Source organism: Macadamia integrifolia, chromosome 6 (assembly GCF_013358625.1).
Source record: "Macadamia integrifolia cultivar HAES 741 chromosome 6, SCU_Mint_v3, whole genome shotgun sequence".
Taxonomy (NCBI): Eukaryota; Viridiplantae; Streptophyta; class Magnoliopsida; order Proteales; family Proteaceae; genus Macadamia; species Macadamia integrifolia.
The window spans coordinates 30,147,389-30,171,452 of record NC_056562.1 but is presented as its reverse complement, the minus strand read 5'-3'; the positions used below and the strand labels follow the sequence as shown (position 1 = coordinate 30,171,452).

General features: G+C 38.9%; 4 protein-coding genes across 19 annotated transcripts; 1 reads left to right on the top strand and 3 right to left on the bottom strand.

Annotated features, from left to right (window-relative positions):
• Positions 1 to 1,429: 1,429 nt before the first annotated feature.
• On the top strand, positions 1,430 to 2,136 carry LOC122080995 (peroxisomal membrane protein 11-4-like). The gene has a single exon (XM_042647909.1). It carries the CDS (start codon positions 1,430 to 1,432, stop codon positions 2,132 to 2,134), a length of 705 nt encoding a protein of 234 aa, XP_042503843.1. The 3' UTR covers positions 2,135 to 2,136.
• Positions 2,137 to 2,382: 246 nt separating this feature from the next.
• LOC122080993 (phosphatidylinositol/phosphatidylcholine transfer protein SFH11) lies at positions 2,383 to 16,746 on the bottom strand. Of its 3 annotated transcripts, XM_042647908.1 has the most exons (12): positions 16,627 to 16,746; positions 7,593 to 7,828; positions 7,315 to 7,414; positions 6,940 to 7,206; positions 5,626 to 5,703; positions 4,258 to 4,359; positions 4,121 to 4,170; positions 3,945 to 4,053; positions 3,784 to 3,852; positions 2,878 to 3,021; positions 2,701 to 2,775; positions 2,383 to 2,616 (listed from the first exon to the last, which is right to left on the bottom strand). In XM_042647908.1, the coding sequence occupies exons 3-12, from the start codon at positions 7,402 to 7,404 to the stop codon at positions 2,587 to 2,589; spliced, it is 1,014 nt and encodes a 337-aa protein (XP_042503842.1). In that variant the 5' UTR covers positions 7,405 to 7,414; positions 7,593 to 7,828; positions 16,627 to 16,746; the 3' UTR covers positions 2,383 to 2,586. The 3 variants fall into 3 exon arrangements, with proteins under 3 accessions (XP_042503842.1, XP_042503841.1, XP_042503840.1); XM_042647907.1 differs by lacking the exon at positions 16,627 to 16,746 and having other exon boundaries at positions 4,282 to 4,359; positions 7,550 to 8,235; XM_042647906.1 differs by lacking the exon at positions 16,627 to 16,746 and having other exon boundaries at positions 7,550 to 8,230.
• On the bottom strand, positions 10,035 to 11,914 carry LOC122080992 (probable aspartyl protease At4g16563). Its single transcript, XM_042647904.1, has one exon. It carries the CDS (start codon positions 11,729 to 11,731, stop codon positions 10,235 to 10,237), a length of 1,497 nt encoding a protein of 498 aa, XP_042503838.1. The 5' UTR covers positions 11,732 to 11,914; the 3' UTR covers positions 10,035 to 10,234.
• On the bottom strand, positions 14,821 to 22,253 carry LOC122080996 (bifunctional adenosine 5'-phosphosulfate phosphorylase/adenylylsulfatase HINT4-like). Of its 14 annotated transcripts, none has more exons than XM_042647912.1 (9): positions 22,001 to 22,253; positions 21,873 to 21,919; positions 19,646 to 19,722; positions 19,498 to 19,564; positions 17,964 to 18,023; positions 17,189 to 17,266; positions 16,902 to 17,073; positions 16,627 to 16,762; positions 14,821 to 16,205 (listed from the first exon to the last, which is right to left on the bottom strand). In XM_042647912.1, exons 1-7 carry the CDS (start codon positions 22,070 to 22,072, stop codon positions 16,962 to 16,964), a joined length of 513 nt encoding a protein of 170 aa, XP_042503846.1. In that variant the 5' UTR covers positions 22,073 to 22,253; the 3' UTR covers positions 14,821 to 16,205; positions 16,627 to 16,762; positions 16,902 to 16,961. The 14 variants fall into 14 exon arrangements, with proteins under 14 accessions (XP_042503846.1, XP_042503847.1, XP_042503850.1 ...); XM_042647913.1 differs by having other exon boundaries at positions 14,821 to 15,343; XM_042647916.1 differs by lacking the exon at positions 17,964 to 18,023 and adding an exon at positions 18,592 to 18,636 and having other exon boundaries at positions 14,821 to 16,762.
• Between the last annotated feature and the right edge of the window lie 1,811 nt (positions 22,254 to 24,064).

The following is a 24,064-nucleotide window of genomic DNA, read 5'->3' as shown; positions in this document are numbered from 1 at the left end:
GGGGTCGAGGAGGAGGAAAACGGATTTCTACCTCACCATTAGGATGAGTAATATATTCTGGATCAGTAGATTGGACTGGTTCAGGAAGGGCCTGTGGCTGAAAGGCTGAGACTTGTTGTTCATAGGCTGTGACCCAAGAAGAGGGAAGGAGACGAAGAAGTTCATCTCTGGAAATTTGTTGAGGAACATAGGTACAGAAAGGGACCTTGGTTAGAGTCCATAGTAATGAACAACGCATCTTCAGAGTGGCATGTGAGAAGATCAAATGCATGATTCTGCAAACGGTAAGCCATCTGATAGTGCAGAGTAGCAGCCTTAGAAATAGCATTTTGGGGGACACCAGTAATATGAATCTGAAATTTCAAGGCAGTAGAGAGAAGAGGGTCAGACAAAGGGATGTTAAAATTAGGATACAATGTTAAAAACACTGCGCCTGCATTTAAAGTCGTCTGGACAGTGGCTATCACGGCATGTTGGTACCGCAAAAATTGACTGTCAAGTAGTGCAACCCTAGAAACCACTGGGAGTCCTTTTCTGCCATGAAAAGAAAGGGCAAACTTGATCGCTCCTAGATGGAGATGAGTATAACCTTGTTGGATCCATTGAGGGATAAGATCCGAAGCTATCTCAAGGGTGAAAAACTGCTCTGTATCAGTAGCAGGGACATGGAATTGATCCAAGCGAGAAGCCTGGACCAATTCCTTTAAGGGAGGAGTTTTCCTTGGTTTGAGAAGAGTAGTCCATCATGGAGGTGTAGGAGTTTTAGGAAAAACAGTATACGGATTAAGGAGGGGAGTAGGAGTAGGAGTAGCAGGGATAACCTGATCATCTGGGACATAAGAGAGCTCATAGAGACAGTCTAAAGAGGAGGAAGAAGAGCGAGAAGAAGAAGAACGACGTGGAGAAGAAAACAGAGAAGAGGAAGGGGATGGGGAAGTCATTATCACAAAGAAACAAAGGCAAAATCCAGATCTGAACCAACACCACCTGCCAGAGAAACTGGAGTAGGTAAAGACACAGCTAGTCAAGGCCGATCAAGAACTCCCCTGATCATAGTACCTAACTGCAAAGAACTCGAGCTAAACAGGGCATTGAACGGCATCCTTCGCCTGAAAGCCCACAACGCTCAAGGGTCTTTTTCTGCCAGTAGGAACCATAAGCAGGGATTACTTGCAAAAGGGCGTGGCCTAGACTGTATCTTTAGCTACAGCAGGTTCAATCCAGACAAGAGTGAAGGCCAGAAGAGGAGTTTAGCCGGGGAAGGAAGAGACACAAGGCTCTAATACCATTTTAATACGTGGTTGATTTTCACACAAGGATTCGATGATCCCTCTCATTAGATCGAAGCTCTTTATATAAAGCATGAAGGATACATGTGAGACATGGATACAGGTGAGACCTCAACCACTAAGTCATACCTCATGCAGCCATGAATGACAAAGTGGATAAGCTGGTCATCTTCCTAGCAAAGAGAGATGGCATAGACAAGCTAGTGAAGACTTTCCAGTATGTCTCTAAGCTTGTTCACTGGAGAGTTGAAACCACCCATCCAGACCTTGCTCAAAGATTCAAACAGTGGGAGGTCTCATCTGGACTTGGTCATAAAGCATTCCGATCAGGTCGTTTCCTCACTGGCTTCAATGCCATCTGCAGAAACCCAGGCTCCACCCCAGGTTTCCGTGTTCTTGCTGTTCTTGCCAATGCTGGAGAGATGGTCTACTTCTTCTTTGACCATTTTCTATGGTTGTCGAGGATTGGAGTGATAGTTGCACAGCTAGTCACGAAGATGAGCTTCATATCCGCCTTTGGAGAGGCCTTGGGTTATGTTTCCTTCATCATATCTGACTTCATTATCATTAAAAGGGGAATAGCAGTACAAAGAAGGCTCTCTCTGCAGTCACCTGGATTGAATGATAGCACTACAACAGAGAAAGATATGGAGACAAAGGAAAGTTTGAAGAAGATCAGAGCCGATAGGGTGATGAGGCTGATGGCTGTGGCTGCCAATGTTGCTGATCTAGTTATTGCACTGGCAGACATGGAGCCTAACCCATTCTGCAACCATGCGGTCACTTTGGGTATTAGTGGGTTAGTCTCTGCATGGTCTGGTTGGTATAGAAATTGGCCTTCATGAAGTAACTCAAAATGATCTGAACATGAAAAGCTGCGGCTGAAGGAAGAAATATGAAGCATCTTATTGGTATTGTACATTTCTACACTAGTGATATGCACATCTTACAATGGTTTCTGAACGCTAAAACAACAAATTTAAAGCTATGTTTCATTGACTATTAAAGGACTTAAAACACATAAGGTAAACATAATGCTCTTCCTCCATAAGGAAACAAATTTCACAAGCATAGAAGCTCTTACGACCGACGATTAAAAGAGCAACCATGTTTTCACTTAGAAGTACGGATATTGTGAATCAAAGTATATAATTTTCATAATTTTCCATTATATAAAGAAAAATGCGTCGTCTTGTCAACCAAATAACTAGTAGATTGGTTATGCACCAAGTAAAAATGTCTGACTGAGTTCATAGTACAAAAGCAACACAATCTTGGGATTGCACTTCAGCCTCTGTTAAATTGCTTTCGTGTTCTGTGGTCCTCTCTGACAAATAATCCAAAAATAAAGAAGTTAAGACATATAGCTTCAAGCAGAGAACTAACTAATTCAAATACTGAGATGCATTACCAGTGAGGCCAGTTTCTTCAGCTCTTCTATGTGCCTCACAAGCTCTTCCTGTTTTGATGTTAATCCTGCCAAAGACTTGGGGGAGGGGGATTAAAGAGAAATCAGAAGAAAAGAAAAGAAATAAGCCAGATCATTCAGAATCCCCACGTTGTTTGGACCATAAAAATTTATGCCTACCATCTTGAGGTCCTTAACTGCATCTTCTAATGCCTGAATTTTTTGGGATACGAGGTCATTCACATTTCCCATCTGCATGCTTGGCTCTAGACCACGTTGCTCGCTTTTGGGTGTATTATGGACACCACTAACTTCGGAACTACCCTGCATTAAATTTATTTGAGCTTGATTCCTGCTTCAGTTCTGAAAAGTGGCACAATGACTCAACTCAACAAAGCCTTATCCCAATTATTTTGGGTCATCCAAGTGAAATTTTCTCTGCAAAGATTGTCCTATGATTACGAACCAAACATAATCATCAAGAAATGAAGCTTAGTGAACACAACTTTTCAAGTAATGAATGTCCGAAACAAGGTAAACAAGACAGAGATATGATAATGGGCTCTTCTATGATAATCAGTAATCATTTAAGTTATAAACCTACCTTGCCATGAATAATCTATCATAGGGACTTCAAATCATATCAAGACAAGATAATAATTTTAGGACTGAGTCTTCTTTCAGCCACGGTCAAGGAATTCATCCTTGACCGAGGCCTTTGAATGGTGTTGAGAGGGAATGGTGCAACACGCCGGGGGGGTGGAATTTTGACCATTCATAATAGGGGGCAGACATTTACAGCCAATGATGACTGCACAGTTCCTTCACTGTACGGAGAAAGAAAAATTTCCCATAATTTTATAGCTGTGAGCAATCATGGATTTGACATGTTGAAAAGTGGATTTGGAACACAGATTGAACCTGGTTTATGAAGGAAAGACCATTTTACCACAGATTCTTATCCATGTAGAGGACGCGTTTTTTGGCCATTGGAGATACTTCAGATAAGCAAAAGTTTCAGAGATGATCATAGATTGATTTACAGTACCAAAGACCTATTTTACAGAAGAAATATGTTGTACGCACCAAAGCCTCTTCCAAAGCTGTAATATTGTTTGTTTCATTACTGTATTCCATTTCAACATCAGGAACTTCCTACAAGAAACAAGCCTAAGATTAACACTAAAGATGGAGCGGAGTTGTGTTATCAAACGCTACTTGAGAGTTGAGACATTTGATGTGTTTACCTGCAATTTTTTTTTAATTTCAGGATCGTTCCAGGGTCCTTTATCACTAATTAGGCACCCTCCATACTCAGAACATGTGCAATTTCCACCAAGAAAACTAGGCAAATTTCTGTGAAGGAATGATAAAACCATCAACAGAGCATACATAAAATTTAGATATGCATGTATACATGTACCTCTGGTCAATAACTTCAACCAGGTTACTTTGATAGTTGCCTCCAATTACCTGAAAGTGCAATATCAGAAGTTGAAACATATAGTCTAAAATGTCTCATGTGTAAAATAGCAACAGAAACAATTACAAAATCCTCACTTGTACTTTTTGAACTGTACGTACATCCAGAAAAGCTTTGAGCGCTTTCCACAGGACCCTAAATCCAGATCCAGCATTGACAATAAAAAGTCGATGTAGAGTCTGTGAGGATATCAACAAGCAATAAATTGTTGGATGACATGAGAAGATGCCAAAATATTAAATAATAATAATAAAGATGATCTATAGGAAGCTTCTTTTTTGTGTTGACTTTACAATGCAAAGTTATATTTCTTCACTTACAATAGTGTTATCCATTTTTTCTATTGTTAGGAGTATATGGTCAAACACCATGTGTTTATATAAATGATGGAAGTGTGGGAGGAGGCACTCTACAACCACTCTAATTCTCTCCCTCCTCTTTCTTCTTCCCCTGATCCTTTCTCTTGAATAAATCCAAAAGACAAAATCCACTTCGTATCCACTCTGAGTATCAAAGGAAAGTTACAGTTGGGAGCCAGTGACATAGAGTAGCAACCAAGCAACTCTAGTGTGGCAAACTGGCTGCACTAACATTAATAGCTGCATGGTCAGTTTGCTCCTTTTGGTCCACTGAGGATATTAAAAATGCAGAATATTTTGCAGTACTTTGTGAATATGATCTGTTTTGTTTCAAGTCATTTGTGATGAAGATCTAGAATTTTATTTGTTTATTTAAGAGCCAGTTCTTTGTTTTTTTCTGGAGTGGTGCTACCTTGTGTAACCTGTGTCAAGGGAGAACTAGGCCACTTGAGTCACTCCAAGCACCAACCTCAGATGGGTGATCACCAAAACCAAAACCAACAGACATGGCAGCATGTGAATTGTTTTACGTGTATCAATGATAATAGTGTGTTTCTTTTCTTTTTTATATGGAGGGGGAGAAATACACACAAAGACAACAACTACTTTGATCCCTTAAGCAATACTTATAGAATTATTCACATGATATAAAAATAATTTCGATTTTTTTTGAAAAATAAGTGTATAAGGCCAAGTCCCTGAGTCTTATTTTTGTGGAATTCCAATCCTGTACCCATATAAGATAAGCTGAAATAATAAAAGCCTTAATGCAACTTAGTTTATTTGATTACTTCTAGTAAAAAATGTGCATCCATTGTTGATGGATTGGTATTTAGAGAACATCACAAGATTTTTTCTTAGTGAACAACTTTAAAAATATGAATACTGCTGTGAACCAAATTGAATAATGAACAATGTCATGCTCACAAGTAGAATAAAAGTGCAACATGTTTTAGCAACCAAGTGAAAGAAAAAGGTAATTTCCCAAGATATTCATCACACCACCCATGCTTGTCACTCGTGTTTCTACACAGACCTGCAATAACTTCATCTGTTATAGGTAATTGCTAATGAAATTCCACATACCTCAGGGTAGTAATTGCTGTCAATCTTCTGAATTTCTATAAAAAGGTCTCTGGCAGGCTTTGTAAAGTTATTCATACCCTGCACAACACCATTGTACAAAATGAAAAGTATACATCTTTGTCATGCAATGATCAGCAGGCTAAGGGAAGATATAAAGTTCTATGGAACAGCCTCTCTAAAATAAAATGTGGCAGCCTCATTGGAGTAAATCACAGTTGTCACGGAGTCTTGGCAGCCCAATGCATCTGAGGGGGGATGGAAGCAAGGCGTTACCGACAAGGAGCCTAGACGACCAAGGCGATACCGACAAGGAGCCTAGACGGCCATGGTGAAGCCTAGACAACTATGGAGTAAATGTTGTCTTGGAAAAATGCTTCAGAGTTTCTTTAGACTTTAGATATTAAATATACTTTTGCAGTCAAAACTAAAAAATTTTAAGATGTTTTCAAAGACAAAAATTTACAATTGAATAATTCAGTTCTCCTATGTAATGTTGAAATCCGTATATTATACCCGATTGGGACCTGCTTTGATCATTAAAGAGTATTTGCATCAAACAACATTTGCAGCATTTTAAATGTTTCTCTCTTTTATATTTGGATTTTCCCCCTTGACTTATGTTCATTCATTAAGGAAACTTACAAGAAAAAATGTGGAAACAAGATGACAATGCTGTTTTGATTTCATAATTTTGAAGAGAGAAAAATGCAACTATTTCCACGCGTAGTTGGCAAACTCTGTTGCAATGTTAAAACCCAGATAAGACAATCAGGAGGATCATCAAAACAGTGCCTAAAAAGTGAGATTAAAGTGATATCCATTAATGCAATGGTATTCCTGTAACTTTATGAAACTTTGAACGCACTTTTTAACCACTTCCAGCTCTTACTTAAGAATGAAATTTGACTAGTGAAATTGGTGTGTTGCCCTCTACCACATATATGCACCCAAGTCCATCCATCTCTGCCACATGGCAAGGAATTGTAGCTTTGGTGATGAGTAATCAGTGATGTGAGTGTGTGTGTGTGTGTGTGTGTGTGTGTGTGTGTTGGGTGGGGGAGGGGGGTTGATAATAGCCATCGCATGAGGCGACAAGTAGACAATTGGTTTCCACTCATCTCAAATAAAGATTTAACATTGTCGTCAACAAGCACAATCTCACAATATTTTCCGTCGAGGATCACTTCTACACAAGGTTCTATATGTAGTGTATGTTGTCTTGCTCTGGACAAACATGGAGAAAAATTAAAATGCAATCAGGTTCACATATTTATTGTATGCTATCTTGCTATGAATAAACATGGAGAGACTTACTACTCCCTGTACATCTAGAATAGTTGTGGTGGATGATATATGCGTCTTAGCTGCAATTGAACAAGCTGGGAATCTCAAATTCTGTGTTTTTTCTTGCTCATCAACATGATTCTTCAGGAGACGCTCAAGTGAAGTTGCTTTTAGAAGAGCATTCAAATCAATCATCCCTGTCCTTTCAATGTATACTGGTCTACCAGATCTATCAACTCCATGATATCCATGAGGGTAATATTTCTTGACCTCTTCATACTCCTCAAACCTAAATTCCTGCAGAATATACCAAACAAAATGAACACGGACCTCTTTATATCTTGACTAAACATGCAAGAGTAAAGAAGAAGTATCACAAAATGGTTGTAGAGTGTAAGGTGTCACCTTGGGAATTGCATCAACCCTGAAATCGTTACGCCACCTGAGCATGTTTAAATAGGCTTCTTTCGATTTTTGCAAATCAAAACCCTTCATTCGCAGAAATCTGAAAATGTTATAAACAAAACGAACCACTTGAAGTTCAAATAGTAGAGCAGAGAATCAATTTTTGGCATTTTAACTTAACAATCACCCTCGTTCTTCTTTATTTGAACGAGAATAACTCAATTATGTAATCTACCTTAAAAGCGTATGATAATCACTGAGTTTCGACGGTAGCTGACCCTCAGAATTGAGCAATTCGCGTAAAGATTCAACGAGCTGTTCTTCGTTTACATCACGAGGGCCATCTAGAACTGATTGCAAACTCTTGCTCCTTCCAGTTCTCTTAAGCGAATTCCGGAATTTCCACGGATAAGACATTACACGCTTAAAGCTCATCTTGGAAGAACACGATCCCATCATTTCTACTTGAGGGAGCTGCCCAAGTTCCTGACGATCTAAAGATCGTTCTTCTCCACTGTAACTTTTTGAAATAGAAACTTCATCGTCATTCTCTCTTGAAGAAGGCATGTGATGCGTCACGGGAAACGATGAGAGATGAAGAAAATTTCTTTTGATTTCAGAGAATTCACATTGCCGATTGATGAAACCAAATTAAGCATATAAAGGTGCAAATAAGCTGTCGCAGAAGAGGAAATCATCGTAGAAAGAAAAGAATGGCTTCTGTAGTCGTCCATCGAAGAAGAATTCGAATGTTTTTAATGTTTAAAAAGGAAGAAACCGCCATGAGTGAACATCTATCGCCGTTTGAGAACCGTTGAACAGTAGCATAAAACTTGTAAATAGAAGAGCCGTAAAGATTTGAAGGGTCTTTCGGAAAAAAATGGTCTGCAATTCCGATCTCGTGCAATTCCGTGTAATATCACCTTCAGTGGGTGATACGTGTATTGATACCAATGCAATAGTCTAAATCTGATTTAAATGCATCTTCACTGATTTAATGTTTTATTAGTTGTATTAGATCTGGACCATTGTATAGGTATCAATACACGTGTCACCGCCTGAAGGTGGTATTACACGAAATTGTACGAGATCGGAATTGCAGACGATTTCAACCCGGGTCTTTCGAATATTGATTTAAAGGGCTACCTTGTTATGTCACCAATAAGGGTGATATGGTATTTTTACACTTTAGTTTACCCTTTAGATATTTTATGAGGGACAACTTGTTGCGACTTGCAACCAAGGATGGTTTAACACAAGATTGTGACCTCGTTTTCACCTTTAATTATAAGTCCAGGGGTGCAAGGTTGGTCTTATCAACCTGAGCCTAGCCTGAGCTCGAACAGGGTTTGGACCAAAATACCTTGGTCCTAAATCTGAGTTTGAGTTGAGGCCTCAAACTGAGCCTAACTTGGAGAGATTTCAATATTCTTAGTTTAGTATGCTAACCATAAGTTGTTTTGATAGTACAACATGCATCTGGAGTTTCTTCTAGAGTTCATGCATTGCATTGCTTCACGTGATAGTTTTAGTACATGCTTGTATATTGTGCTGTCTTTAGCTCATGTTTAGATATGAGTTTCATGTGTTTTTATTTGTTGTAATCATGTTTAACATGTCATTTAGTCGCAAATTTTTAGTGCTAATACTATTGCATGTTAGTTTGCATCATTCTTAGTCTAGGTTTCATCTAGTTAGGGTTTATGTGTATGTTGTGGTTCAGTTTCTTTTATGTGTACGATTGTTCATGTTAAGCAATCCATGTAGTTTAGGGTTTTTCTTCCCATGTTGCATGACTTAGGTCCTGCATTTATATTCGTAATCATTTTATTTCTTGCAACGTTTTCAAGGTAATGTCTTACATGAGTTTTCTTTTTTTTTTAATTGCATCCCCATATACATATTAATGTTGACACGAGTTTGGTCCTCCATTTATGTTCCTAATCATTTTATTTCTTGCAACTCATTCAAGGTAATGTCTTACATGAGGTTTCCTTTTTGTTAATTACATCCCCATATACATATTAATGTTCACGCATTCGTGTTTATATTATAATTCCAATCACCTAAAAAAGTGAGTCTTAAGCTATGCAGACTCGGAGTGCCTAGCATCTTACTAGACCACACACTGATATGTTTCCAAATAATGGTTTGACCAATCCCCATTGGAGTCGAACATGAAATTATTTTGATGGGTCCTAGACCTAATCTAGATGGTGACTCTCAATCTTTATTGTATCTCATTTTTCTTGTTAGAATTTGAGATGTGAGGAAGTTCTCTCTCTCTTCCACGTGGTAAGAGATGGCTAGACTGTGGTGGCATCCGGTTCTCATAGTTGAAAAGTTCTCCTGCTCTACCTAGCAGGTAACTTTACAGGTTGAAAGAATACAGGCAACAATGAAAATATCCCCAAAGTAGGGTAGTCCCCTCTACTTCTAGTGCTATCAAAATTACGCTGTAAAAAAAGAATCCTCTCACTAAAATATACCAAAAAAAGATTGAAAAAACAAAAACTAAAATAATAATCCATTCTATTATTATTCAAAAATTGCTCTGTACAAACGTACATCTAAGCCATCGAATAGCTGCTCACGATTTCAAAATCTATATATGTGGTTATGGAATTGCTATTCTAGATTCAGATATAAAACAAACCCCCCTCACCCCCACCCCACCCCACCCCACCCCACCGCAAAAAAAAAAAAATGTACTGACTCACTTTTTACTGTTGTATGTATACATTTTTTTCATTCTACCAAAAAGAAATATATACACATTTTTCACAACCCTTTTTTTTCCCACAATAATTCAAGTAGAACTCCACGTGCGGGTAAAACCTTCGCAGCCCTCGCACGTTTGTTGAGTTTTAACAAAAAAATTCAAACCCTATGGCCACGCAGCGACCACCATCATAGGTTGTTATCGTCCCCGGTTCAGGCTATCCCAAAGGGTGGCGCACTGTTTCCGGGCGAACCCAACCCTCCCCTTCTCCAAATCATAGATCACCTCAAACCCTTGCTGCTGGTAGTTCCCCAGAGTCGCCATGGGCCCACCAGACTCTGCATCATCTCCACCGTTCATTAACATTAAACACCCCACCTTCCTCTTTCTCCCCACTCCATCCCCACCGTTTGTGAATCCAAAGAAGTAATTCCTGGTCGGCAGAACCACACTAGCGTTACCCACAAAATGAAACGCCACTTTGGGCACCTTCAATGGAATCGCTTTATCCACCGAGTTATCAGTGTAGTAGCAGAGACCAAGCCCGGTCTGGTCTTCTGTCTCTCTCGCCCGCTCATAAATCCGGCCGACTCGGCGATCGAACTCAGAAACCACAAGTTCATATAGTCTCGCCGGAAGCATAGTAAATGTCGTCCCCGAATCCACCACCATTCCACCATCGCCATTCCTGTTCACCTTCTTCAACCTCTCCGGTGTCGGAATTCTACTCCCTCCGACTGAGACCGCTTCAAGCCCGACACAATAGAAGTATTTGTATTTGGGGTTGTTAAGCATAGATGTGTACTGAAACTCTTCTTCCCCATTCACAGATTGCTTCCCCTTTTTATCATCCAGAGAGTAACGGCCGAGGATTAAAGGGCTTGGTCGATGGATTCGCTGAACATCGAAGGAGTGAGAAATCAAACAGTAAGAGAACGAGTTAACGAGATGGGGGGAGAGGTTAGATAGTTGGGCTGGTAAAGAAAGGGTTCCTCGGCCGAAACCCGCGATGCCGATTGGTTCGCCGAGTGCCGTGTGAGCACAGCCGAAGGTGAAATTTTTCAGATGGAGTGATGGAGACGACATGGGTATTGAGATACTGTCGCGGTACAGACGGGCGATGAGGCTTCCATCCGCGTAAGCATAGTAGAAAGATGGGCAAGCGAAAGAAGAGCATTCGGAGATTTCGATGCTTTCCAAAGGGCAGCGAGAGACAGCGCAGAGGTCGGAGGAGGGGAGGGACGAGTGGACGGCGGAGCAAACAGGGGAGTTGCAGGGGACGGAAACAGAGGAAGACACGTTAGGAGTGGTGGCGGCGGTGGAGCTGTCGTATTTGCCTTCGCAGAGAATGCATTCAAAAGGGGCACAGGGGAACCAAACGAGGTCGCTCCCGGTGTCCATGTAAAGGGAGATGGTTTGAACTGGGTCGGAACCAAGAGAGCAGGAAAGGGTGTAGTCGCTACCGGGAGAGAGAGGGAGAGAGATTTGGCGGCGGTGGTGGAGATGACCATGATGGTAGTGGCTGCGGAACCTGGTGGTCGAACGAACAGAGGAGGATTTGAGAAGCTGGTGGGTGTGGTTGAATTGGGTTTCAGAGAGTGAGTGAGTCAGAGGTAGCACAATCTCTGAAGACGAAAGGGAGAGGTGTGTCACACAGACAGAAATGAAGAAGAACAAGAAAATAAAAGACGCCATGAATGCAGAGATAAGTAAGGCAAGTAAGGTACAGATACAGACAGAGAGGCTTTGAGAGGGAATGAAGCTGGCCGAGGTTTCTATTGGCACTAACCATGGAAGTGAAAGACTGATAGTAGAGAGAGAGAGAGAGAGAGAGAGAGAGAGGTCACATCCTTAAATCCTTAATTCGAAGGATGGAGGACGCGAAAGAAGTGGTGTGGTTGGTCCTTTGAAAAAACCATGTGGGTAATTTGGTCTGGAAAAGTTCAAAAGAGGTAAATAGGCTCTGGAATTGCCAGCTGTTCTCATAATTAAAGACTAATTCCACTGTGCAGACGCCCCGTGGTACCTAAAATTCGCCGACGCGTCATACTCGGTGCTGAAGTGGCATCCAAGGTGTAGGACCCACGGAGGTAGGTGACACTGAGTCTTGTTTGCTTGGAGGTGACGTCTATGTTTTGGGATTCGAGAGAGATTCCCGTTAGCCAAGAGAGGCAGACGAGCAGCAAAAACAAAACATAGCATTATCTGTTTTACAGACACAGCTGTATCCAGTATTCCTGTGTATCTTTCTGGACCAGTTAACGATGCTCATTGGACGAAACCTGAAGGCGATGCCATATCTCTCTCTCTCTCTCTCTTTCTATTTCTGTGCTTTTGGGGAGTAAAAGGGGATGGGAAAGGACGGAGAGTTTGAATGTTGGAAACTGGAAAGGGACAGGTCCAGGGTGTCTTCTCCTTCTTGAGTCGTTTTCAGTCTTTAGTATGTGCCAGCTGCTTCCCGGCCTCACCATTAGCCAAGTACAAAAATAAGGGTTCTTTGAGCAGCAAACGCCATGGAAGAACCCACCAATGAGGAGCGTCGGAAAATAAAAATGTATACATGGTAGTGTCTAGGTCAATGGAAGGGTGTGTGAAGCATCTTCAGCACAAAGGTATATAGTTATGCACTTGCTTTGTCTAGGTACTTACTTGCGTCAATGGGTAATTTTTTTTTTTTTCCATAAGCAAATGGCAAACTGAGAGTTTTTTTATGGAGATGTAAACAGATCGAATATAGATCAACCACGGATCAATTCGTACTCTCTAATTGGATACAGATGTGAATCGAATTTAGATTTTTGACTATTCATTACATCCTTAACATATGTAACCAACTAACCAAGACCTTCCTCTCTTGACAACTCCGATTTACTCTCAATCCACGTCTCCGTTGTCTTAACTCTTCTCCTCATTCTCTATAACTTGTCAAATCTTCAAGAACCCTCTAGATCATTAATTGCTTAATATTCTTTTTAAGAAAATTATTAGCATAACAAGGGTCTGTTATTTATCCAAACATAACAAGACACTCATTACCCTCTTAAATTACAATTAGAGACTTGATTGAAAATAAATTTATGAGGATAGTCGAGGAAAATCACATTCACTCCTAAGAAAATCGAAAAAACCAAGATTTTTAACTTGATTTTTTCAACAAAGGGTTAAAAAGTAATTTAGCATAATCATCTTCCTCAAAATCATATACCCAAACACCTCTCTCGTGTGTTGCCTTTTGTTTCCGGTGGAGCTAAAAGCCCCCATCAAGTAATTGGCAAGTACTGTAACGTCTCAGCAGTCTAGGTCATTGGTGCACTCACGTTGTTTTAGGTTTTGAAGATTAAGAAAGGAAAATCTATTCCAACGTCATGAATCATGATCATGATACTCAATATATCTGAAACAAAAACTGAAAAGGCAACAATCCTTTCTAAACTCAAATAGACATCAGAGTTTCCATGATGGAAACTGTTGGATATGTGGGTTCCTACCAACAAAAACAACACATGATTCTTCTCACATAAAAGCAATGTTAAGATTGGACTTAAGAAAAAAAAAAAAAAAGGGCAAGCTTCGGACGGGAAATTGAACATAACAGAGCAACCGAAACTGAACTAATATCTAGTATCATATTTGTACGCATGACGATGGAGGATTTGGGGTGAATTTGTGTACGAGGAGGTGACGCATGCACTTGGCATTGTTGATACAACCCTTGAGCTTGTGTCTAGAGTACCGATACAATATGCCGCATATCATCGCCTTCTTACGGCCGTGGGTAGAAGGGGAGTCCCAGGAGGGGCATAGTTGTACGAGGAAGGAGCCAGTGCCAATGCCGGTGCCGGTGCTGATGCCACAAGATAGGATGGTAATAATAGGAATAGTGGGGAGGAGGAGGGAGGCTGCAGGGATTTGCGATGTGGGTTATGGCTTGGCACTTAGCTCATCTTATTGATTGGGTTCCCGACGGGAGTTGCAGCAGTGTGTGGCAATTGGAGCAGTTCACGAGCAAATGCCTATGGACGAATCAACGAATTTTGGACATAGAACACAAAGATAAAGAGAGAATATTAATGTGGAAATCAAGGAAAAGACTGAAAATTAGAGAAGAAGAGAGAGAGAGAGAGGCTGTGAGTTATGAACAAATGGAGGAGAGGAAGAAGGATCTAGGATTGATCCTTTTGAAGGGGTGGGATCGGGTGAACAGAGTTGGGAGGCACCGATGGAGTAATCCTTTCTTCTTCGGAGAAGTTCAAAAACTCAAAGAAGAAAAATCCCAACTTGAAGGGTTTTTTTTTTTTTTTTTTTCAATAAATCCTCAACTTGAAGCTCAATTACAAGAGAAGAGGTTTGAGAAATTTGATAAAATGACAAAAACGCCTATAGAATTTCAATTGTGAATATATCTTGTGATTTTTTATTTGTAAAAAATGAAATTTCTAGTTTATCCCCAACTTAATTCATTCTTCAATAAAATCTCATTATAATTTGGTCTGTTTACATTTTTGTTATTTTACCAAACATAACCAACCCTTGTTACGTTAATAACTTCCCTTTTTTTATTATTATATTCAAATCAAGTAGTTATATTCCAAATTATATGAATTTAGATCCAGTTAATGTTTGATTAGCTCCAGATAACTCCAAACAAATACAGATGCAAATCGAATTCAAATTTTCAACTATCTATTTACATCCCTGATTTTTTAAAACAACTTCGTAGGATCCCAAATAGTGGCAACATTTGCCTTTGGAAAAAAAAAAAATTTTAAACTCTACCGTACCAATAAAATCAAACTTGAAAATTGATTAAAAAATAAGTAGACGGCTGATAATAGAAAGGATGTTTGTATGGTTCAATGTACATGGGAAGCTTGCATAGACTCTTAGGATTCAAAGACCATCACTAGTTACATTCTACTCTAGATGCCCATAAGAATGTGGGCCAGCGAATGTTCCAGATTTTTGACGCATATAATTAAAGCCCATAAAGATTCTGGAAAATCTCACCCTTGGGGAGCGAACTGATGCGTATAGACAAAATTTGAAAAATATTTCCTATGATGACAAGAGTACAGAAAAAAGCCTAACAATGACAAGATGTTATCTAATTGGCCAACTACTCTCTTGTCGAACTTGTCTTGTGAGTTGAATCCATTTGGGTTTTAAAGATTGTTCAATGGACGTCCATCCTGACATCCTTCACCCACTAGGGTCGTCTCTATTAGACAACACAAGATGATGATGGGGCTGCCTAAGCCAATGACTTCAAATCACATCTTTTTTACTCAAAAGATGCTGAGATTAGACCTACAAGAAAGAAACAGTAAGATCAGGGATTAAAATATTCTTTAGCTTCCTCAAAACTTGTTTAGGCAACCAAGAGTTCTCATCCATCCATGAGATTGGCTGGGTATTGGTTATTAGGCAAATCTGGTCAGAGACCTAAACCCATTGCATACTTGAGGCTGGCACTTCTTTTTTCCCCTTTCAATGTTTTAGTTTCTGGTTTAGATCTTCATACAAGTAGAACAATGTCTTCATCAGTTTTATTAGAGTTGCCAAACCAGGGTCTCTCCGAATTGAATGCAGCATGTGTGAACTAATATGATAGAACCATAACTTGGAGCCAATATGGGTAATGAAGAAGCAAACTCTACAGAGATAAGGCTCGCTGCCAATAGAGATGCCAGAGCTGCACTTGACAGGATATAAGGATATGTTTCCTCGAGAGATCTCTTGGCCAACCTCATCTCTGATATCCAGGCCTACCAAAAGGATCATGGACAGTGGAGCTCAAACATATTTACCAGAAGACATCAATCTGCCAGATAGCTCACTTAGCATTTTGGCGGAGATAGTTTATTGCAATGTGCCAGTGTTGAGCTTCAGATGGTGTAACTCAATGACATATCTGGAGTATAAACAGGAATTCTGCCAGCAGCAGAGAACTGACTGGTAATAGTAAAAAAACTATCCTCCTGTCAAACCTGAAACACGGCAGGGACTCGCCTACAATTGCAACATTTCCTCACGACCAGAGACTATAATCCAGAGAGTTCACCTAAATGGTACTCAAGACATTGTTGACACTGAGGTTGTGGGTTATGAAGATGGTGGCAGGAACGCGTTGAATTTGATGCTTACTGTTGCTGGCAGATGAGATAGATAGCTAATGGCAACCACATAGAAAAATAACAAAAAAAAAATCAGACAACAGATGATATAAAGAGTTCACCCACAAGGATCAAGTAAGACCACAGCTGAAGATCCCAACAAACCCTTTCACCGATCAAATGAGAAGATTACAAAGAGTAAGACCAACAGAGAAACACCAAAGTGGAAAATCCTAAGAAAACTGAGAAACTATATTGAGTAACCAAAAGGGAACTCCATCCCTTGTCCTAGAAACTATATCGAGTACCCAAAAGGGAACAGATCAGATGTTACTCGTACAAGACAAGCAATTCTCAACCTATAGATTCACGAGGGAACCTATCTTCATAAGGGACACAGAAACCCAGCTAATTTTTCAGCACCTCTGAATAAAAATATAAAGAAGGGCAATAAAAGCTGGTCCTGAACAAAGTTACCTGAACTGAGAGCAGTGATATCTATTTCATGCTCTGATCCCAAGGTAACAGAAGCTGCCCAGGCCCCAGATAGATTCCAATGCAACCACAGGAAGATGCAATAACATGGATGGAAAGCCTGTCTGATATGAATGACCTAACATTTAGTAAACTCCAAACAGAAAGGTGTTAAGATCAATGCTCAAATACTGTTTTTTTTTTCTAATCCTACTAAGCAATGACAAGATAATTAACATAAGCAACTGCTACCAACAATCAGGTGAAAGCAAACTCACAATTTGAATGGGTGCGTAAACAAGCTACAGCAGCACCAGCACACTCATATTTATGACTGGTCAGATGCTTATGGATTTATCTTCTTTAGCAACTTCTCGGCCTTGATGAATCCACCGAAGGGTCCTAGAGACATGTATTTTATACATTTCCATCTGTTCACGATCTTGAGAGCTAATTAGTAGACGTACATAAATTTTACGTGTCAAATTTGGGTCATCCTAAAGAAAAGAAATGGAAAAGCTTCAACATTGGAAGAGAGAGAACCGTAAAACACCAAAATGCTTACCTGGGTATGAAGGGAAGTGCTAAACAATGGAGATGGAGATGGTTAACACTATTAAATGGAGGCTGGTGAAAGCCAAATCTGCAGTAAGTACTGAAAGCTTAGACACATGGTGAAGTTCTCCAGAAATAGACAACAAAGATCCATGAAGTTTTTATTTTCCTTAATCTGATATACAAAACTACTAACAAATACTATGTTCTATCCACAAATATGTGCAACTGGTTATGGTTCATCAGTAATTATTATAAGTATATAAGGCCGATAGAAATCATTACATCCAAACTAAAAGACTCAAATATTCTAAAACTAACTGCTTATGAAGTGAATCACCGGTCACTAGATGTGACCATTTAAATCCATGTCCATTCGAACATCTCCTCTACCATGATTTCCCCCTTCCTCTGTGAACTTTGCTCAAATTATAGTGGATACATAATCAGTGGTTAGCAATCAAAGAGTTTACAATTGACATGGGTAAAGAAAGGGAGAGAATGGGAACGACACAGGTTCAACCAGAAGTTATGGATGCCCATTCTCTGAATCTCCTGATTTCAAAAAACCCAAAACTATTGTGTTGCAGACCTTTTCAAATCCGTTTCATTCTCTCTTAGTGTGATGAAATTTTACTAACCATGAGAATTTTGTAATCATTATCCAGCTGGTCCATCCTCAATAGAAGTTAAAAGGACATCAGAAGTGGGAAGCATGAAAGTTTCTGATTTTAGTTAAGGCAAGCATAGTTGTCAAGGTTAGTGCGGTAAAAAGACTGGGATACCTAGATGTGTGACAAGTATGAAGGCAAGACATTCTATTGATCAGCTTGATCAGATAAGAACTGCAAAACTTCATCAGATAAGCAAAGGGAAATTCTGAAGAAACCCACCAATTTAATAATAAAAAGTCCAAAAATTCAATTAGAATACTAATTTATGATCTGCATATGAAGACTGTATTCCTACAGATGGTAGAACTTGGAATAAGTAAATGAGATGCCTCAAAAAATTGCAACCCCAAACTGATGTGGTTTAGGGGTCCAAGACCCTAAATTGTGTGCTATGGGCCCCCACAAATGGCATAGAAACTCAAATATAATGATGGAATGAAACTTTGGTAATTAACCATAATGCTCAAGGGGTCCTTGGGGAGAAAAAAGAGAAGGAATGTCAGAATGGTAAATATCTCGAAGTTAAAAAGGAAATGACACAAAAGTAATTTAGTTGAAATCCAATAATAAGCACAAGCCAAATCCAAAGGGTAAACTTAGAATGGGAAGTAAAATAAGGACAAAGATGGGTAATAGAAATAGGGAAGGACATAAATGGAAACTCAAATAATAAAATAAAGGACAAAATAATCATGGGAAGGAGTTATCATATTCAAGGAATACAAAGAGGAGAAGTAACCCAGATGAATCCATCGGAACTTCTTCAACTTTCGTCTCTTCAATCCTAGCAGCAAATCAAATATTGATTAGGGCATCTACGATAACATGAGGAGCAAACCGTAGCAGCAATCGATGCAAACCAGCAAATCCAGAAAACCTCTGGCAACAGCAGACAATAAGTAACAATAAAATCGGGATCTGCAACATCAGTAGCAAGAGATAATAGATTCACTCGATCGCAACAAGTCCTTCCAACGATATCAACAGATAGCAAAACCATAGCAGAAAAACGATACAACAGACAATCGATGGTGTCAACAGTTCCAAATAGAGATTCGAGAAACAAGAACATCGACATATGACATCATTAGCCTTCATCGAAACCCTAGTTCTTCTTCTTCTATCAAATAGGTTTCACAAAAGGGGGGGGGGTACAGCATAGGTGGCTTTACACCACAAACCAGAACCATAAACAACTCTCAAAACAGATACTGGTTACAGCTCTGATACCATGTAACGAAACCAGAACCTGAAACCAGTACCTGCAATAGTGAAGAGAGAGGAAAGAAGAGAGAAAACAATGGGAGAGGATGTGTTGAACATGATAAGATTAACTTAGTCTATCGTGGTACACTGCAGTTATTTATAACTTTAGCAATTAGACTGTTAGTAGCAATCCTACTATTAGTCAATGTCTAATACAAGAAGAATAGAAGACTTAAACTAACAGCAAACTACTAACTAAGCTAACCTATATCACAATAGGGACACTCCCCCTATAGTGAATTCGTGATCACTAACAAAGAGCATCACTGCCAACTGTACTGCAGGGGAAAAAACATAAATACCCCAGTAGTAAATGTACATAACAGCATGAACCCACACTCAATAAAGAACATTTGTTTTTCTGATGAAGAAACAATACCTATACTGCTTGGAGTCTGGAGCATCTCTATGTAGTAGAGTTTGTCCCACATCCAACAAATGGCTCACTGGAGAATAAATAAAAATTGGAGATTGGAAGAAAAGTTAAATAGACCAATGTTAGCCAATAATTATACTCAGAGGAGTACCCAATTGATAATCTGCCATTCTCCTTTGGAGGTCTTTGACTGTTGAAATGTGCTCCACAGGAATGACAAGATAATGCCTACCAGTTTATCAAAGTATAAAGATCAAGCTAATGAAAGAAATTTATCAATTGATTTGATAAGCTCTATAGATAGACATAAAAAAGGAAAAAAAAAGTGATTGCTAAGCACTATCTACATCATACATAAATGATAAGATAAAGTAAAAGCTATATGACCCATCATGTTCTATAACCAATGAAGAGTAATAAAGTATCTGATTTGAAGTATTTGGAAGGAGGAAAATTCTCAAGCTTTCTTTAGTTGCACGAAACAGTTGCTAGAACAGCTCTGGATTTGGCACAGGAGCAAGAAAAAACCAGCAGCAGGAACAGTTAGATGTTCACTATATAATGTATTTTTTCATAGGGAGAACTCAAATTTAAGAGATACAAAATCAGTTCTTAATAGATTTGGCTAGAAAGCAATCAGCAAACACAACATATTTTTCAAACATTTCAGGCATGGATGAAGCTCTCTACTTGTCAAAATGTGAAATATAAGCCTCAAAAGCATGAAGGCTGTGCTTCAGGAGCTTTTCTTTTAAATTTCTATTTTAGATATAAATAGATGAATATAAAAACTATATGACTCATGTACATAAACAGAAGTCACAAGATGAAAAGCAAATAGATAGAAAAATTAAAAATAAACACTCTAGTAGGAAACACAAGAGAAGTAAAGTTTTACCTTAATTAGATTTGAAATAAATTTATGATAGATAGTGAAGAAATTTGAAAGGAAATAGTCAGCAATCTAAGTGATAAACAAATTCAAAATAAAAATTTATAATTAAGTTTTAACACCTTTGAGACTTAAGCTTTTCATAATAAACCTCACATGCTTTTCAAGTTCTCAACAAATTGCTAACACGGTCGAGGTTTATGGTGACAATTTTTTAACTAAACAGATAATAGAGAAGATCATATTAATAAGAAACTGAAAGTAAAAGGGATAAGATTATATAAAAACAATAAAGGGGAGGGGGGGGGGACCTCTAGAATAACCACAAAGGGACTACAGAATCGGATACTGATGCAGATAAATAGTATTTTGGCTTATTTTAGCACAATGAAAGCCAAAACACTACAAATGCTATATAGCTATCGATTCCTTCAAGCACAAAATGACCCATATTTTGGTCTCTGTCACGTTCCATAACTGCAGTACCATCCCTTTAAGTCTTTAACCCACCATAAAAAAAACCCCTTTATTTCATAAATGGGGATCAGCCAAAGAGAGAGAAAGCTTCCACCATCTCCAGAATTTTCTCTTCCAAGTTATGTTTACAAGAAATTCAGAGAGATCACTCTATAACAGAGAAAAGCAAACTAAAGAAGCACAGACTAATATTACCATGGCGATAAGGCAAAATTTCATTTACATGGATCTGAACGGTCCATCAATTTGAGCCACCCGGACAATTGGTTTGGGCAACTGATTGGTAAACGTTATGGATTAGTTGTACACCTTATAAATTAGTCACATGTCAAATTCAATCAAATACCCTCTGATGAATGTCTATGAAATTTTATATTTTTCAGCCTTGTGTATGTCCTAGAACCATCTTGTAGTCCTTAGATTTTCAAATCTTATTTTGCCACTTGGTGAAGTCCGTTTGGACTGAAACTTCCCTTTGGCCAGTTCAGGACTTTTGTTCACAGTCTACCCCTAGTATTTGTGAAGTTAACTTCTAAGAGCTTCCATCCATTCGCTACATCTCCTCATAACTGACAATTAACAACTTTTTGAAAGCAAGAATCAACAATCTCCAGAACCATAAAAAATTCCAAAAATTCAGTACCTCCAAGCTAAAAGTCCCCAACCTTTCAATGTGTATGCAATGCAGTTTAACGGTTCAGATATGCTTTCTTATAAAGCCGCATTTTTACATTCCCCAACAATTATATGTTAGACCTAAGATAAATAGTATAATAAACGAATAAATAAGTCCGAAAGATTTGGATTCAAGTATCAAATCTGCTTAACTATAAACTCTTTTAGTTGTTGAGACAGGAATCTGAATAAAACGGTGCAAAGAATGATGTTTCTACTGTAAATTTGATCGAAAGCCTCAAATTTGGCTCCATCAACAAGAATATGTTATCAAAATTAAAACTCAATAAAAAATCACAAGCAGAATAAAGGAGTTTTAGATTTAAATAGTTACTTGAACGCAGAAGGGTTGATATCTTGAAATGCGACAACCTTCTCATCCTGCACGAGATGAAAGTGATTCAGAATTTCTTAAATAATGCAAGGAACAGAAATGGAGAGAAGGATCCTTTAGTGTCGTACAGAGTGGAGGAGTTGGGTAGAGGTGGAAGAAGAAGCAATCTGACAGAACACACATGGCCCTGCTCCTGCCATTGCCCTAACCCCAACGTCCGTCCTTCCCAAGTTCCAACTGTTCTCCTCTTCCTCGGTTGACTTGGCGTACTAGTTAATCGGCAAACGAACAGTTATCGGTCTATTGAAACAAAAGTCGCGACTTCTGCCTTGCGACTTTGCGAATCGCGAGCCAGTGTTGTGAAGTTGTTCCGGTTAGAGAGGCCGCTATCTACCCTCCGCTAAATATATATATGTAACTACCAAACTTTTCGACTACTCAGGAGTCTCGAGAGTCTGGACCTGGTTTGAGGAATCGAATCGGATCGGATCACTATTGGTCGATAGAATATCAATAGATTGGTACGAACGATGGGTTAAACGGTAAAAAAAAAAAAAAAAAAATTAATTGAACCCAAATGTAATTGTGACTGATCCAGGTTCATCCGGATCAAAATTGGATGGGTATTGGCTTTGATCAATTGTTCTTTAATCATGCTTTGGATTCTCTAGAACTCTAAAGTGTTGGGCCAATGACAATGCATGCTAAAGCGTCAATATTGATGAGATTCTTGATTTTTTTAGGGGCAGAATTATTTGTGGTCTCTTATGTCTAAGCATAGGAACCACACAACTAGATAGCATTCTTATGTCTCTTAGTCCCTATTTTACGAATGGCTATTATTACCGTTTGTAATACCCTTTCAACAATATTCGAAAACCATGGTCAAGTGATTGAAGGAAAATCACCCCTTTTTAATTAGTTGGGGGAAAGAACACTCCTTCGTCGTGTTGGGCCAATGAAGAGATGCATATGAGCACGAATAGGGGACAGGCTTTGTCTCTTATGTGTGGATGGTAACTACTTATTGCCACCTCCTGCGGTGGCAGGTTTGCAGTGACATGAAAATTTACCCTTTTCTAAATATAATCCAAATTTTAGAACAAGTATAAATATACCTATCTCTATCATATTACCAAAAGGATAGGTTGCCTCCTGAATGATCCAGCTTTGCACACAACACCTGACTCTTGTAGCAAATTGAGAACCTTTCTTGTATTTTTAGTCTTGAAATAAGCATTTATGACTTTCTTGCATATCGGGGTTGAATGAGAGCCATTCAATTTTCACTGAAAACAGTGAAGAGCACTAAACACCTCGTATGAGTGGCCCAAAGAGATAAGAGGAGTTGGACTCAGAACCACACGCTTTCTGAGGTGAAAGTCCTTTGCCAAATCGACTACCCCTTTGGGGTTTCTCCAATTAAAAGCTTTAGCTTCTTCAACATTGCCTTGGTTGCAAAGACCCCTATAACAATCTTATCTTTTACCATCACCTTGAAAACTTCTACTTCTTCTACCCTACCCTCTTTGCAGAGCTCATCTCCTAAAGCCATATAGTTAATAGTATTAATTTTGTTTCCTGTATCAAAACATCTGTTTAAACATTTCCAAGGCTTCACCTAGATCTCCAGCTTTACAGTTTCCATCAATCAGAGAAGTATAGGTGAACTCACTGGGAGTAAGGCCAACCAACCTCATGTCAACAAAAAACTTGATTGCCTCTTGCATCATCCCTATTTTGCAAGGCATCAATGAAAGGTTACAACATCTGGGTTAATGAATATATGATTCCTGTTTTAAGATTTTTATATCTGAATCTGATATCTGGTTTGTTTTCTTAGTCCTTGAACTTGGCTAGAAATATAAGCAATCTAAGAATCATCTATAAATCCTCATCGATTGATCAGATTATTCCCATTCTCACTCAACCAAAATTTATCAAGATCTGATCACTGGTTTGGAAACTTACTCTGGTCCTGTTCTTGTTCCATTGATTACTTTGATCCAGGTCATGATTCCTAACAAGAGAACTTAATATTGATGATGTAATTAGTGATATCAATGGTGAAATTAAGATCATCAATTCCTTATTTTGCATACGTATACTTAATTCCATTGTGGTTGTCTACTTTATAACTTATGAATTCTATATTCTGGGAAGAGAGTTCTTTCTCCTGCAGAGACTGGTAC